The sequence below is a fragment of the Terrapene carolina genome, unplaced genomic scaffold, assembly GCF_002925995.2.
Source record: "Terrapene carolina triunguis isolate 2854851 unplaced genomic scaffold, T_m_triunguis-2.0 Scaffold88, whole genome shotgun sequence".
NCBI classification, from domain to species: Eukaryota; Metazoa; Chordata; order Testudines; family Emydidae; genus Terrapene; species Terrapene triunguis.
Window position 1 is genome coordinate 15,150,026 of NW_020664439.1, and position 11,884 is coordinate 15,161,909.

Genomic DNA, 11,884 nt, shown 5'->3' on the forward strand with positions numbered 1-11,884 from the left:
TCAAAGCTAGGTATCAACAATAAGGTTGAGATGCAGTCTCCTAACCACTTGAAGGGGGTAGTATGCATTTCTCCCAGAAGTAGGCATCTCCAATATTAGCTATGGCAGTGAGAAGTTGGAGAAAAACCCCAAATTTTGGTCTGTGTTGATGCCTTGTGGGCACACATCTTTGACTTGCTGATGCAGCACTGTGTTAGCAAGCTGGTTGAAGTGTTTCTTCTCCTCGTCAGCATTACTTTCATCTCAATAGGATTAAATTTCTGCCAGCTCTTCCTCCTCCATGTGCTACTCTAGCTAAACACTGAGATGGCTGGGTACAGTGGTGTTGTCATGGGGCGTGAACAGCAGAGTTGTGTCATTGCCATATTGTTGACATGTAGTTGCAAAGGAAGCCTCATAATTTCTCCTAATAGCTTCACGTGAATACTGAATAAGGCAGGAGTTCTACAGAATAGAATGGTGCTCCACAGGTAAAGAATGGTGGCAGAGGTACAGTTGCCCATCACTGACCTTTGGATATTGCATTGAGGAAAGATTCAAACCATTTCCCAATGCTCCCCTAGAACAGTTACCTTTCACAGGTAGGATAGCAATATTCTCTGCAAAGAGGTCCAAGAGTATAAATATCTGTCCTATATGCATTAATAGCAAGATATCCATCAGTCCTACCACTGCTATTTCTAGTCAATAACCCAAGCTGAAATCTAGGTGGGCAGGATCTATGATATTAGGTGTAGCGGCCAGGAATTCCCATATACTAGAGGAAGATGTAAAGGCGCTATGGCTGCTATTCCTTTCCATAAGCTGGTGTAGCAGCTGCTGAGTACTGTACAGGCTCCATTTAAGTCAATGGCAAAACTCCCATTGGCTTCAATGAAGCCAGGATTTCTTCCTTTGTCACTACGCAGGTCTTCATTATGAATCTGAATGCATTTGTTAAGGGTATTGGGCCTGTGGCCTCTCCCTTGCTTGGGAGGTGGAGCCAATCCTCTTCACACCCCACCCAGAATGGCCACATAAAGCCTAATTATTTAGGGGTCTCCTGAATTACAACTGTCTGATGTATTTGAAGAGTAAAAATCCCTTCTGTACTGTTGTTTTGGGAAGCCACATCTCTCCCTCTCTTACTTCCTCCCCCAGTTCAATCTCTTTGATGTAATCACCTCCTTAGCTCACTACTAAGTTACAGACACCAAATAAAACAACAATAAATTTTCTGTTCAAAATGAGATCCCCAGGCACCCTGAAAGTTGCCTCCTGTATCAGCAGAGAGTTTGGCTTTCCCACATGTGATTTCTGCATTAACATGGATTTTTAAATCTCATTCTTCATCATGGGCCTGATCCAAAGTACACTAGAATCAGCGGAAAGCATCCCATTGACTTCAAAAGCATTGGCTCAGGCCCAATATCCTTAACAAATGCATTCAGATTCATAAGGAAGAACCTGCCTAGTGACAAAGGGAGAAATCCTGGCTTCATTGAAGTTAATGGGAGTTTTGCCATTGACTTAAATGGAGCCCGGATGTCACCCAAAGCTTGCAGGGCTTATTAACCAAACTTTATGACAGTTTACTGCAGTTCTTTATGAAGATTAATGAATTATTGTCTCCTCTGCATTCCATATCAGTGAGGCAGAATTTTGCCACATTGCTAGTTTCTGTCAGGAAAAGAAAGAAGGGAAGACGTTTGTAAGACAGGGATAAATCCTCTCTTCATCAAACTTCTCTGATGAATAATAGTTTTTCTTTTAATGTAACTCAGTAGTTTTATAATTTAATTCCACAAAGGAATATAATTAGAGTTTAAAATTGGGAAGTATGTTTTCTCTGAGCTGAAAAAAATTATATTATTATTTCCCCTTTATAGCATTTTGCAAACATTAATGAAATTAGTCTCAACAGCTTTGGGAGGTAAATACCAATACATTTTTTACAGATGGGGAAACTGAGGCACTAAGGTTACTTGATTTTCCAAGATCATCCAGAAATCTGATAACACAGCTAAAATAGAACCCACATCTCTTGGCTCTCAGGCCTTTCCTTTTAACCACTAGATTGATTTATTTTTCAAAACTTTTGTGATAGTTTCCCCCCTTCAGAAAAAGTATTTGGAGTTGAAGGGCCCAAGCTGTGATCCTCATTCTCCCGTTTTCGAAAAGCTTCATATGTGGTTTTTTTAATTCACTATTTCAGGGCATTCTAAAAGGCATATGGTCATATTAAGGAGCTGAACGTACTCCTGTATAAATTAATGGCAACATTCCCATTGACTTCCATGTGAGCAGGATCAGGCCCTCAAAAATGGATTGACCTTTTTTAAAATCTAATGTTTACATCTAAGGCCGTATTTTCCAATTTTGCTCTGACAATGTTGTTCAGACAATCATTTGTGCACATGATTTCTCCCATACATTTTACTATTCACATACTCAGGCATCATTTCATATCATTTGCATGCTCAAATATTGTGTGCATGCAAATTACCATGAATGGAGGCCCTCATAGAAATGATTACGTGCACAAAATTAGAGGCCTCATTTTGACAACTTGGTCCTAAATCAAGCTAAACTGGAATGCCATGCCCGCCCAGTTGTTTCAGATCTGTGTGACTTATTTTAAATATAAATGATATTTTTATATAAAATATATATGTTCCGACATGTGTGTGTGTGTATATATAAAAACACATTATTATTATGATTATTTTATTACTGGTAATCTATTTTTGGTTGTGTAATGCAAGTTGTACAATGTGTTTCTTTACAAAAGCTGTGAATGCAAATATGTGTTGGTTAAGGGATGATACAACTTGTGGTAAATGATCTTGCTTAAATAAAGGACACCGGTATGATTTAGATTTGTTTTAGAAAAGCTTATATTGCAGGCAGGTTTCTTTTGTCAAATAATGATGTATGGCTGATTACAGAGGACACTAACTTTTCTTTCTTGGCATCCACACACATATCATTTATCCTGGAGAAGAAACCTTCACATGCTAAACATCAGAGAAGCTGAACATTTCCTCTCAGGGAGTTAAGGGCACTCAGATATCTCACAGATTGGACCTGAAGTAAATTGCTCTTTATGAACTATTCATCTAGCTCTAACCAATACAAAAGAATGTTGCATTCTCTATACTTGAGTTTATTTTAGCTCCAGTGATAAAGGGAATTCCAGAGCTGTTTTGTAGCTGCTAATATGCAGACAAATTCTGGAATACCACTTCCACCTTTAGGGATTTGCAATTGGTGTTTTACTTTTTAGGATGTAAAGATTCCGCTTCAATTCCTTCGAAGCATGTGAAAGTCTTTATCCAATAGAAGATATAGAACCAGGCAAACTCGAATACAGCACAATGGGGAGAGTATGCGGATGAAATCATGAATGCAATTTATTCTTGATAGCAACAGTATGTGCAGATGATGGCTTTCCAGTGCACTACAGCTGATGAGTACAGTATAAGGCATACATTTCATATTCGAACTTGCACTGTTCCCTTACTGGGTGGGTAAAAAAAGGGGTATTTCCGCTTGTCTGTAAGTGAAATCCACTCTCAAGTGTCTGTTTGGTCAAACTCTGCCCAGATGCTGGTATGCAGTCATGTATTTTGGATATTCTGTTTGATGAATTGTGTGCAGACTATGCGCCTGGCCTGCCACATAGAGGGATTCAACAAAAAAGAAGGCACAGATGTGTAAGTAATAAAATATTGCCCTTGGACATAATGGCAAGGAAACGTCTTAGTCATACAGGTTCTGATCCAAAGTCCATTGAAGCCAATGGGAATCTCTCCACTGACTTCAACAAGCTTTAGACCAGGCTCAAAGCACTCATAACAAGTCTAATAACTCTGCTGACTCACCATGACATCTGCCATACAGAGTCTGCCGTAAATTATGCAACACACCTAAAGTGAGAGCCAAACACTCAAATAGAAATTGCAAAGCAGATCAGGCTCCTAGTTGATTTTTAACTTCAGTCAGTTCAGGAAAGGTATGCTGTACATACGTTACCTGCATTATTCTAGGTTAGCAAAAATGTTCAATACCACATCTCATCTCTAATCTGGTTTAGGATTACATTATCATCAGCTCTTCCAAAAACAGTACTGCACAAAATCCTATCCTAGACAAAAGTCAAGGTGAAGAATTTGTTGTGTCAGTTTAAAGGAACATGCTTTTGTCTCAAAACCAGCATTGCAAGTAACAATACTCTTATGGAAAGTCATTTGTAAGCAAAATATATGGGTTTCTGTTTTTTCAATTTGTTTATTTTGTGCGACTGAGATCACTGTATGCATAATTAATATTTCTGCTAGGTATGCCTGCTTGGTTACTCATTTCCCCATTTTGTGAACTCAGGGGCAGGTGCAGTACCTGATTTTTTTTTTTATTCTTTCTCTCTCTCTCTCTCTCTCTTTTTTACTGAGTAGATTTCAAATTGACAATTGCCCATTGATTTGAATGGAAGGTTCTCCATTTACTTCAACGATGACCAGGCCCTTAGTGCTTTTCTAAACTGTTGTTTGCCATACCTGGAGGTGAAAGAATGCCCATAGATTATGTTACCTGTATAAAGTTAATTGTAAACAAACATTTTTTGTGAAACTTAAAATGTATTCTCCATATTAGTGTACAGTATATACATTTTCACTACAAGTTCAGAAGAGCCACAAAAACTGTGCCTCCAAATTTAGCCTCACAGTTATACAAGGTTTACTGTGTGGTTAAAGGCACAGGCAAAATACATGTCTTGACACACAAACCAGCACTTTTACATGCACATCAAGTTTGCTAGGAGCAGAGTTACCTGATCTGTGCACACAGGCAGATGTACAGCAAGGATATGCTCAAAATCCATTCACCTATTTACTGACACATTTGAAAGTTAGCTGTTTAGGCCCCAATCCAGTGATGCACTTCACACAATATTTAAGTTTAATCATATGAGTCGTCCCGCTGAACTGAAAAGAAGCTATTTCCCCTGACTTCAGCAGGATGCCCCATATGCTTTTAATTAAGCAAATGCTTAACTGCTTTGCTGGATCAGGACCATAGTTTGCAATAGAGTGAATGAATGAAGATGTTCAGTTTTAAAACAACTTTCTGCTTTTGTGTTAATGAAACACTTCAGAGAACAGGATAGGTTAAACCATCTGACTGGAATAGGATTAATTAAATCATACAAAAAAACCCAAACATATTTAGCTTTATATTTGGAAGTGTTAACATCACAGTTCTAATATGACAAATTGAATTTGGCAGGCATTATAAAACATGGTTTTGAGTGGATAGAATTTTTACCTTCAGCATTGCAGGATATTGGTAAGATCTATGTGCCTTTTAAAGATCTACTATATTATTTAAAATCCAGAAATAAATAGCCGTTGTTTGGCAAAAACATTTACCTTATTAGCTTGCATTAGGCTTGCAATGTTAACAAGGATTATTTTTCTTTTTCTTTTATGTCTTTGTCTAGTATATATAAGTGGATTTTTGTGTTTATTCCTTTTAGTGCATAAGGATTTTGTGTTCATAAAACCATTGATAATGTTTCACAAACATCATGGTAACCACAAGGAGCCAACACTCTAAATGTAATCTATGGCTAAGCAGTTATTTGTATGCGTTATTTTTTTGATAGGTGACATGTATGCAGTGGTTGCATGGGGACCATACAATGCTGGAAATGATTGAGAAAAAGCGTTGTTTGTGCAAAGAAATAAAGGCTCGACAGAAATCAGAGAAAGGACTTTGCAAACAGGACAGCATGCCCATTTTGCCGAGTTGGAAGAAGAACACTGGGAACAAGAAATACAGCCCCCCTCCTTATTCCAAACAACAAACTGTTTTCTGGGACACAGCGATATGACCAGACTGTTGCTGATGCCATCACTACAATGTTGCAAGATGCACAAGTAGCCTCCTTTCTTAATAAGGCAATGCCTGTGACATAAAACTTAATCTGCAGGTGACGAACTACCTAGTGAAAAACATACCAATGTGGTGCTCACCTGTCAATCTAAAGAAAAATCTAAATTTCCAGCTGATTAAGACATGTATATTTATTAAGGATTTTTTTGGATCCAGAAGATATTGAAATGTAAATATTTTGCCAATCTATTGAAAACACCTGAACTAATACACTGTTTAAAATATATAATTCAAAAATTTATGAAGAATTTTACTATATAATATAACTGTTATATTGTTTTATTAACTATTTTATATGTGGTATCCTAATGCTCTTTTTTTGTTGTTGTCATTTTTAATAATCTTACCTGCCTAAATTTGGCCTCTCTACAAAAGCATGTGGTTGTACTTTTGTTTAACAAGTACAATGTACAAATGAACCTGGTGCTAGGGCTGTAGAAGTTCACTAGAGTCATATTCATTAGAGACATCCGTTGCTTTTGTTCTTCTGGGAAAGGTTTTGGCAGGAAGTAGTAAAAACTGTAAACAATGCAAATAAAAATGCTTAATTTGGATGTCCAAATTGCATTAAAAAAGAGTTGTTCTGCATCAGATTTTTGGTAAATTTACTATTATAAATTGCCCTTCTTTTTATGTCAATCAGTTATTAAAGTCTCCAGTGATAGTTCCTAGGCTACATTTGGCTAACCAAGTAAACAAAATTCACTGCAGAAAGGTCTAAAATAGACGCTCTTCCTTCTTTTATTCAGCTGACTAGAGGAGACCATGGTTCACTGTGACTAAGAATTGTACATCACATGATAATGAATTAACCCATTGTTTATCTGGTTAAAACAGTGGCAATGCACCCATGATTCCTGTCCACATTTGTCTTTGGTCCAGAAAGTAAAGGTAACAAAATCTGTTTACATTATTTTTAAGTACCCCAAACATCCCTAGTTGGGTCTGTATCAAATTGGAAAGCATTATTAAAAAAGGCCTGACCCAAACTCCATTGACATCAATGGAAAGACTCCCATTGGCTTCACTTGGCTTTGGATCAGACCCACAAAGCACCTTTCTCTCAAGTAACCCATTTCCTGTTCCTGGCTGATCAGATAATTGGGTCATAGTCCTCTGTGACATCACACCCATCCTAAGAGAATGCTATGTCATGACCAAAGAATTATGACCTCTTGGTTTTAACAGGAGAAAGAGATGGCTTATACTACATATGAGGATGAGAGCTGTGCATTAAAATAGCTTCCAAAAGAAACACTTTAGGGTGAACAATATCCGTATTGCCATGGAGTGATAAAATAATGCTATCACATATATTTTGTATATGTAAAGTTCTATCTATGCTTCTGAAATTTGGCAGCATGAAAATTCCTCTTTAATAGTCCTTTAAAAATTATATTCTCTGAGAAGAAAAAATGTGTTGTTTGAACTTATTGTCATATTGGCTTTTCTTTGAAATTATATTGCAGCAATGCCCTGGGCATCACTGCTGATCAAAAAAACCAAAAATAACCAATTTTAGTAGGTTTTTTTGTAATCTATATTACTAAAGTTTGAGTAATGCTTTATCAGTAGTAGTTTCTTTCCAGCCTCTGAAATAATAATAAAGTTTTTAAATATTTTATAACTAATGTATATTTTGATGTCCAAATTGAGGATTTCTGTATAAGATAAACAAAGAAGTGTGTGTTTATATGTTTGTATGTATATTAGCATTATGCTATATGTGTGTGTATATGTATAGGTGCATATATGCAAACATAGACACACTCATTTATATATATGCTGTATATATGAAATGTGTGTGTGTTGTTGGATATACAGTGGCTGAAATGGGTACAAAATTTAGATGAAAATTTAAAGAAGCCCCCACAACCCAAATGATAGAAAACATAAAAACCACAAATTGTGAAGGAATCTTTAAATAAATTTTGTACCCAAAAGGCACCAATTGTATATTCTGCCTACTCATTTTTTTCAAAAAAGAAAGAAAATGGCAGAAGAAAAACTCAAGAGATCTTGCAATGTTCCAGAATCTGCTGGAAAGAGAATGACTTGCTGGTCGTGCGGAATATGTTGAAGTAACAGGTTCATTACTCAGAAAATGTTTAGAATGGTGAAATGCATTATCTTCCTTGTTATAGGTAATTATATGCCAAGAAAAGACTTTCATATCATCAATGTGAGAATTTTTTTTTACTTGGTCCCTTTCACAAACTGCACCAAATCTCTCTATTGACAATACATATGTATGTGTTCAATCATGATACTTCTTGTATACACTGGCCTCTTCCTTAAGCAATTAGTCATTTTAAAAATGTTAATATTCCCTTTCGAAACATTCCCCAAGAGCAGTTGTTCATCACTGACATTCATGCCTCCAATGGGAACATCTTGAAAAACCTTCAAAAGAGGCAAAATTACAAAACCTTTGGGGAAGTATAAACAATTGTATATACAACCGTTCAAGGTTTGTACAATATCCTTTTCATATTGACATATAGGAATAATTATGATGGTACCGAAGCATTCTGGTTGTAAACAGATTTGCGTGACCATTTAAACTACCACAAAAAACACGTATTGTTTTGCTAATATAATTCAGCACAATAGCCATCATCCCTTAATTAGCCAAATGCTTGCAGACCACCATTGTATGCCATGTAGACAATAGCTTATATTTATTGTTTGATGCCACATGAAAAATTAAAATATAACTTAGCACTTATCTTCAAAGCACTTTAGAAACGTGAATTAAACTGCATGCCTATGTGAGGAAGGATACATTTTATTTTATAGAAGGTGAGACTGAGCAGAGATGTTGAGTGACTTGTCAAAGCCAATCAAAGCCAGAGCTAGGAGTAGGTGCCTGTTTTGTGCTCTGACCATTTGGCAACACTATCATTTGGCAGAGTGCACAGCCTAAGAGTAAAAGGTGCATCTTCACTGCAGCGAACATACCATCAAAATGCTATCTAAACATTTTCTACATTCCCTATTGTCTCAGCAGTTTCTATATCACAGGGTGAATGATCGTGTTTGGCAACATGCGCTCATTAAAGCTGCAGTTATATAAATATGCAATCTGTATATACATACAAGCCACATATATACACACACTTATGAAGACTGTATATATGAAATTGTTTGGTATGCACTTACTTTGCTTTAAATTCCTAAAGTTAAACATTATAGTGTAGCAATTTGTGTAAAGTGCACTGTGATTTCAAGAAAGCACAGTAAAGTCACAGGTCTTGTTATTCTTGCACTAAAAATGTGTTTACGTATATTAGCAAATGTATGCTTACTTTTATTGCTCTTTTTAACAAATTAAAGCAAATGGTATAAAATGGTATTTTTTCTTTTAGTGGACTATGGCATTATGTTTTTAAATTACAGGGTTTTTAAATAAGGAGAAACCATTCTGTGTTCATTCCAATGTAATATGTTTACCGATATCTTAAAACTGAATGTCATATTGCTTTTTTTTTTTCCATATTTCGTTAGAAATGTCAGGTATGTGCCTGAAATTGTGTAGGAGTAAGGAGTAGCTAGAGGATAAGTGTAATCATATATTATTAACCATTTCTATATACACAGTATAAATACATAATAATTTTCTTTTCATTTTTGTACTTGATTTTTTTAAGTAAGATGTAATTAACTGTACTTTGATACTTCTGAAGTAATAAGATGTTGTTTGGAGATTCTGCTTTCTTTAGTGCATTGACAATATTTTACAATAATTTAGTGCTTATTTATTTGTGCTCCAGTGGAATTATAATAAAAGCAATAGTTTAAAATATCCTGCCTTTTATTTCTGTTTGTTGGTATCTACTTTAAAACTGCTTGTTTATTAAGGATTTGCATTAAACACTCTCTTGAGGAAAAGTGAAATCATGGGCTTTTATATTTATTCTGATGCAATTTTTTATTGCATGTTTTATTAGGGAGCAATAACTTGATCATTTTAATACTCTCTGGTTAAGCCTGGTTGCATGAATGCCATTAGTTTCATTCTCAACTTGAGGGATCATTATATTCTTCTGAGCCAAGGGCCAGAACTTACCCTATGAATCTGCAAGTGGAAAGATTCCTCATCTCCTGATCTCCCCCTTTCTGGGTGGAAGGAGGAGTGTCACCTTGATGGCACTACCACGGTCTGCAGAATCCACAAGTGAGGCAGGGCGAGTATGCATCATGCTCCGATCAACAGTGTAAGGAATCTGCTTACAAGTCAATGCAGTCCCAAGTGATCCCAGCCTGTTGTCAACTTCAGGCTCTATTGAATGTGAAACAGAGCCTCTGTAGGGGAATTCCAAAGTGACTGTAGTGGGCAAGCTAGCCATGCCATGAAGATGTTGGGAATGGCAGGCCCTGTGTGCTCCAAAGCTGGTACAGAACTACATGGCCTCTGTGTGAATGACCCTGGTCTTCCAGTGTTGCCAATTCTTGCCATATTTTGTTAAAGCTCCAGATCCTGCACTTCTGTGATTGACAGTATCTCCCATTGCATTAAAAAAAAAAGAGTTCTAGACCTCATGGTTGCAAAGAAAAGCTTGAAAACATGAACCTAAAGGCTCCCAAACCAGTAAACAAATAAAAATAATTCAACTTTTATTATTTTTAAAACTCTTTTAATTTTTAAGCCAATCTCATGTAGGGTGACCAGATAGCAAGTATAAAAAATCGGGATGGGGTGGGGGGGTAATAGGTGCCTATATAAGAAAAAGCCCCCAAAATCGGGACTGTCCCTATAAAATCAGGACATCTGGTCACCCTAATCTCATGATACCTGGTGAGCCTGAGTCATGATTTTTGAATGTTTGGGTTTGGCAATAGTGAGATCTCAGGGGTTCTGCAGGATTTGGGAACTGCTCATTCCATGGGGGGGACCCTATCCTTTCTGCTTCCATCCCCAACCAGAGATCTGGTGAAGTTACTATAAGGGTATGGCTTGATATTAATATATTTGCTGTCAAAGACATAGTCTTCCTATTACAAGGAACAAGAATTAGCACTTCTTTTTTGGTCCATTGCTCCCTCCAGATCTTAAACTGGCAAAAGGAGGTAGCAGTGTCCTTGGTAAAGTAGTGGTTCATTTTAAACAAAAAATCACTGTAATCAAGATTCTAGAAGTTTATGGTAATAATGAGCAATACATTTAGTATGCCAGAGGAAAGTATCCATGTTTGTCATTTTAACATTGCTTTACACAAAGGGCCTAATCCAATGAAAGTTTTCCACTGATTTCTACAGGAACTGAAGCACTCCCAGGAGGCAGAAGATCTAAAGAAGCAATTTTTGCTTCGAGAGCCATATGCTGGACCCCAGGATAAGCCATTTCTCTGCTTCCAGGTTGCAGACTGGCAACAGAGCTACTAAGAGGCCATAACTGCTGTACTGAAGTTTCGTTAGCTCCCTCTACCCCAGCTCTTGGGGGTGGACTCAATGACCTGAGCCCATATAGTGGAGTATATCCGCTCTCGCCCACCTCAAAGTAACCCCTGTGTCCTCTGTACAGTGATGTTCAGTGAGCCCCTCTGGAGCTAAACTCCACCGCGCCCAGCAGAGGGTGCATAGTACTTGCATGGGCCCTAGCCGAAAAGCCCTACAGAACTGAACATAGATTAAACCAATAGGTTTCTACAGAGATTACTCTAAAAATGTATAGAATTTAAAAGATAATCTATATGTTTTTAGAATCATCCTACAGAGAAGAAATCATTCTCTGTTCCTTTCCTTAGGACGGTTCATAACGTCTATCTACTATTCAGTTCTATAGGACTTTGCCATAAAGGGAGTGGGAATTCTCCTAGCCTGCCCCAACCTTTGCATCATAATTGCACCTGTTCTACTTAATTTAGAGACCTCGGCACCTGTGTCAGGGACAGAACTGGTAAGAGCAATATTTAACTCCAAATGCAACAGCGTACCTTATTTTTACCTC

At 37.0% G+C, this 11,884-nt stretch overlaps 1 protein-coding gene across 1 annotated transcript in view; it reads left to right on the forward strand.

Moving 5' to 3' along the window:
• NYAP2 (neuronal tyrosine-phosphorylated phosphoinositide-3-kinase adaptor 2) overlaps positions 1 to 5,872 on the forward strand; it is a 178,419-nt gene extending 172,547 nt beyond the window's left edge. Inside the window, exon 7 of the mRNA XM_026649859.1 lies at positions 5,645 to 5,872. Within this exon, the coding sequence (XP_026505644.1) occupies positions 5,645 to 5,872 (228 nt within the window). The remainder of the gene's footprint in view (positions 1 to 5,644) is intronic.
• Positions 5,873 to 11,884: the final 6,012 nt, after the last annotated feature.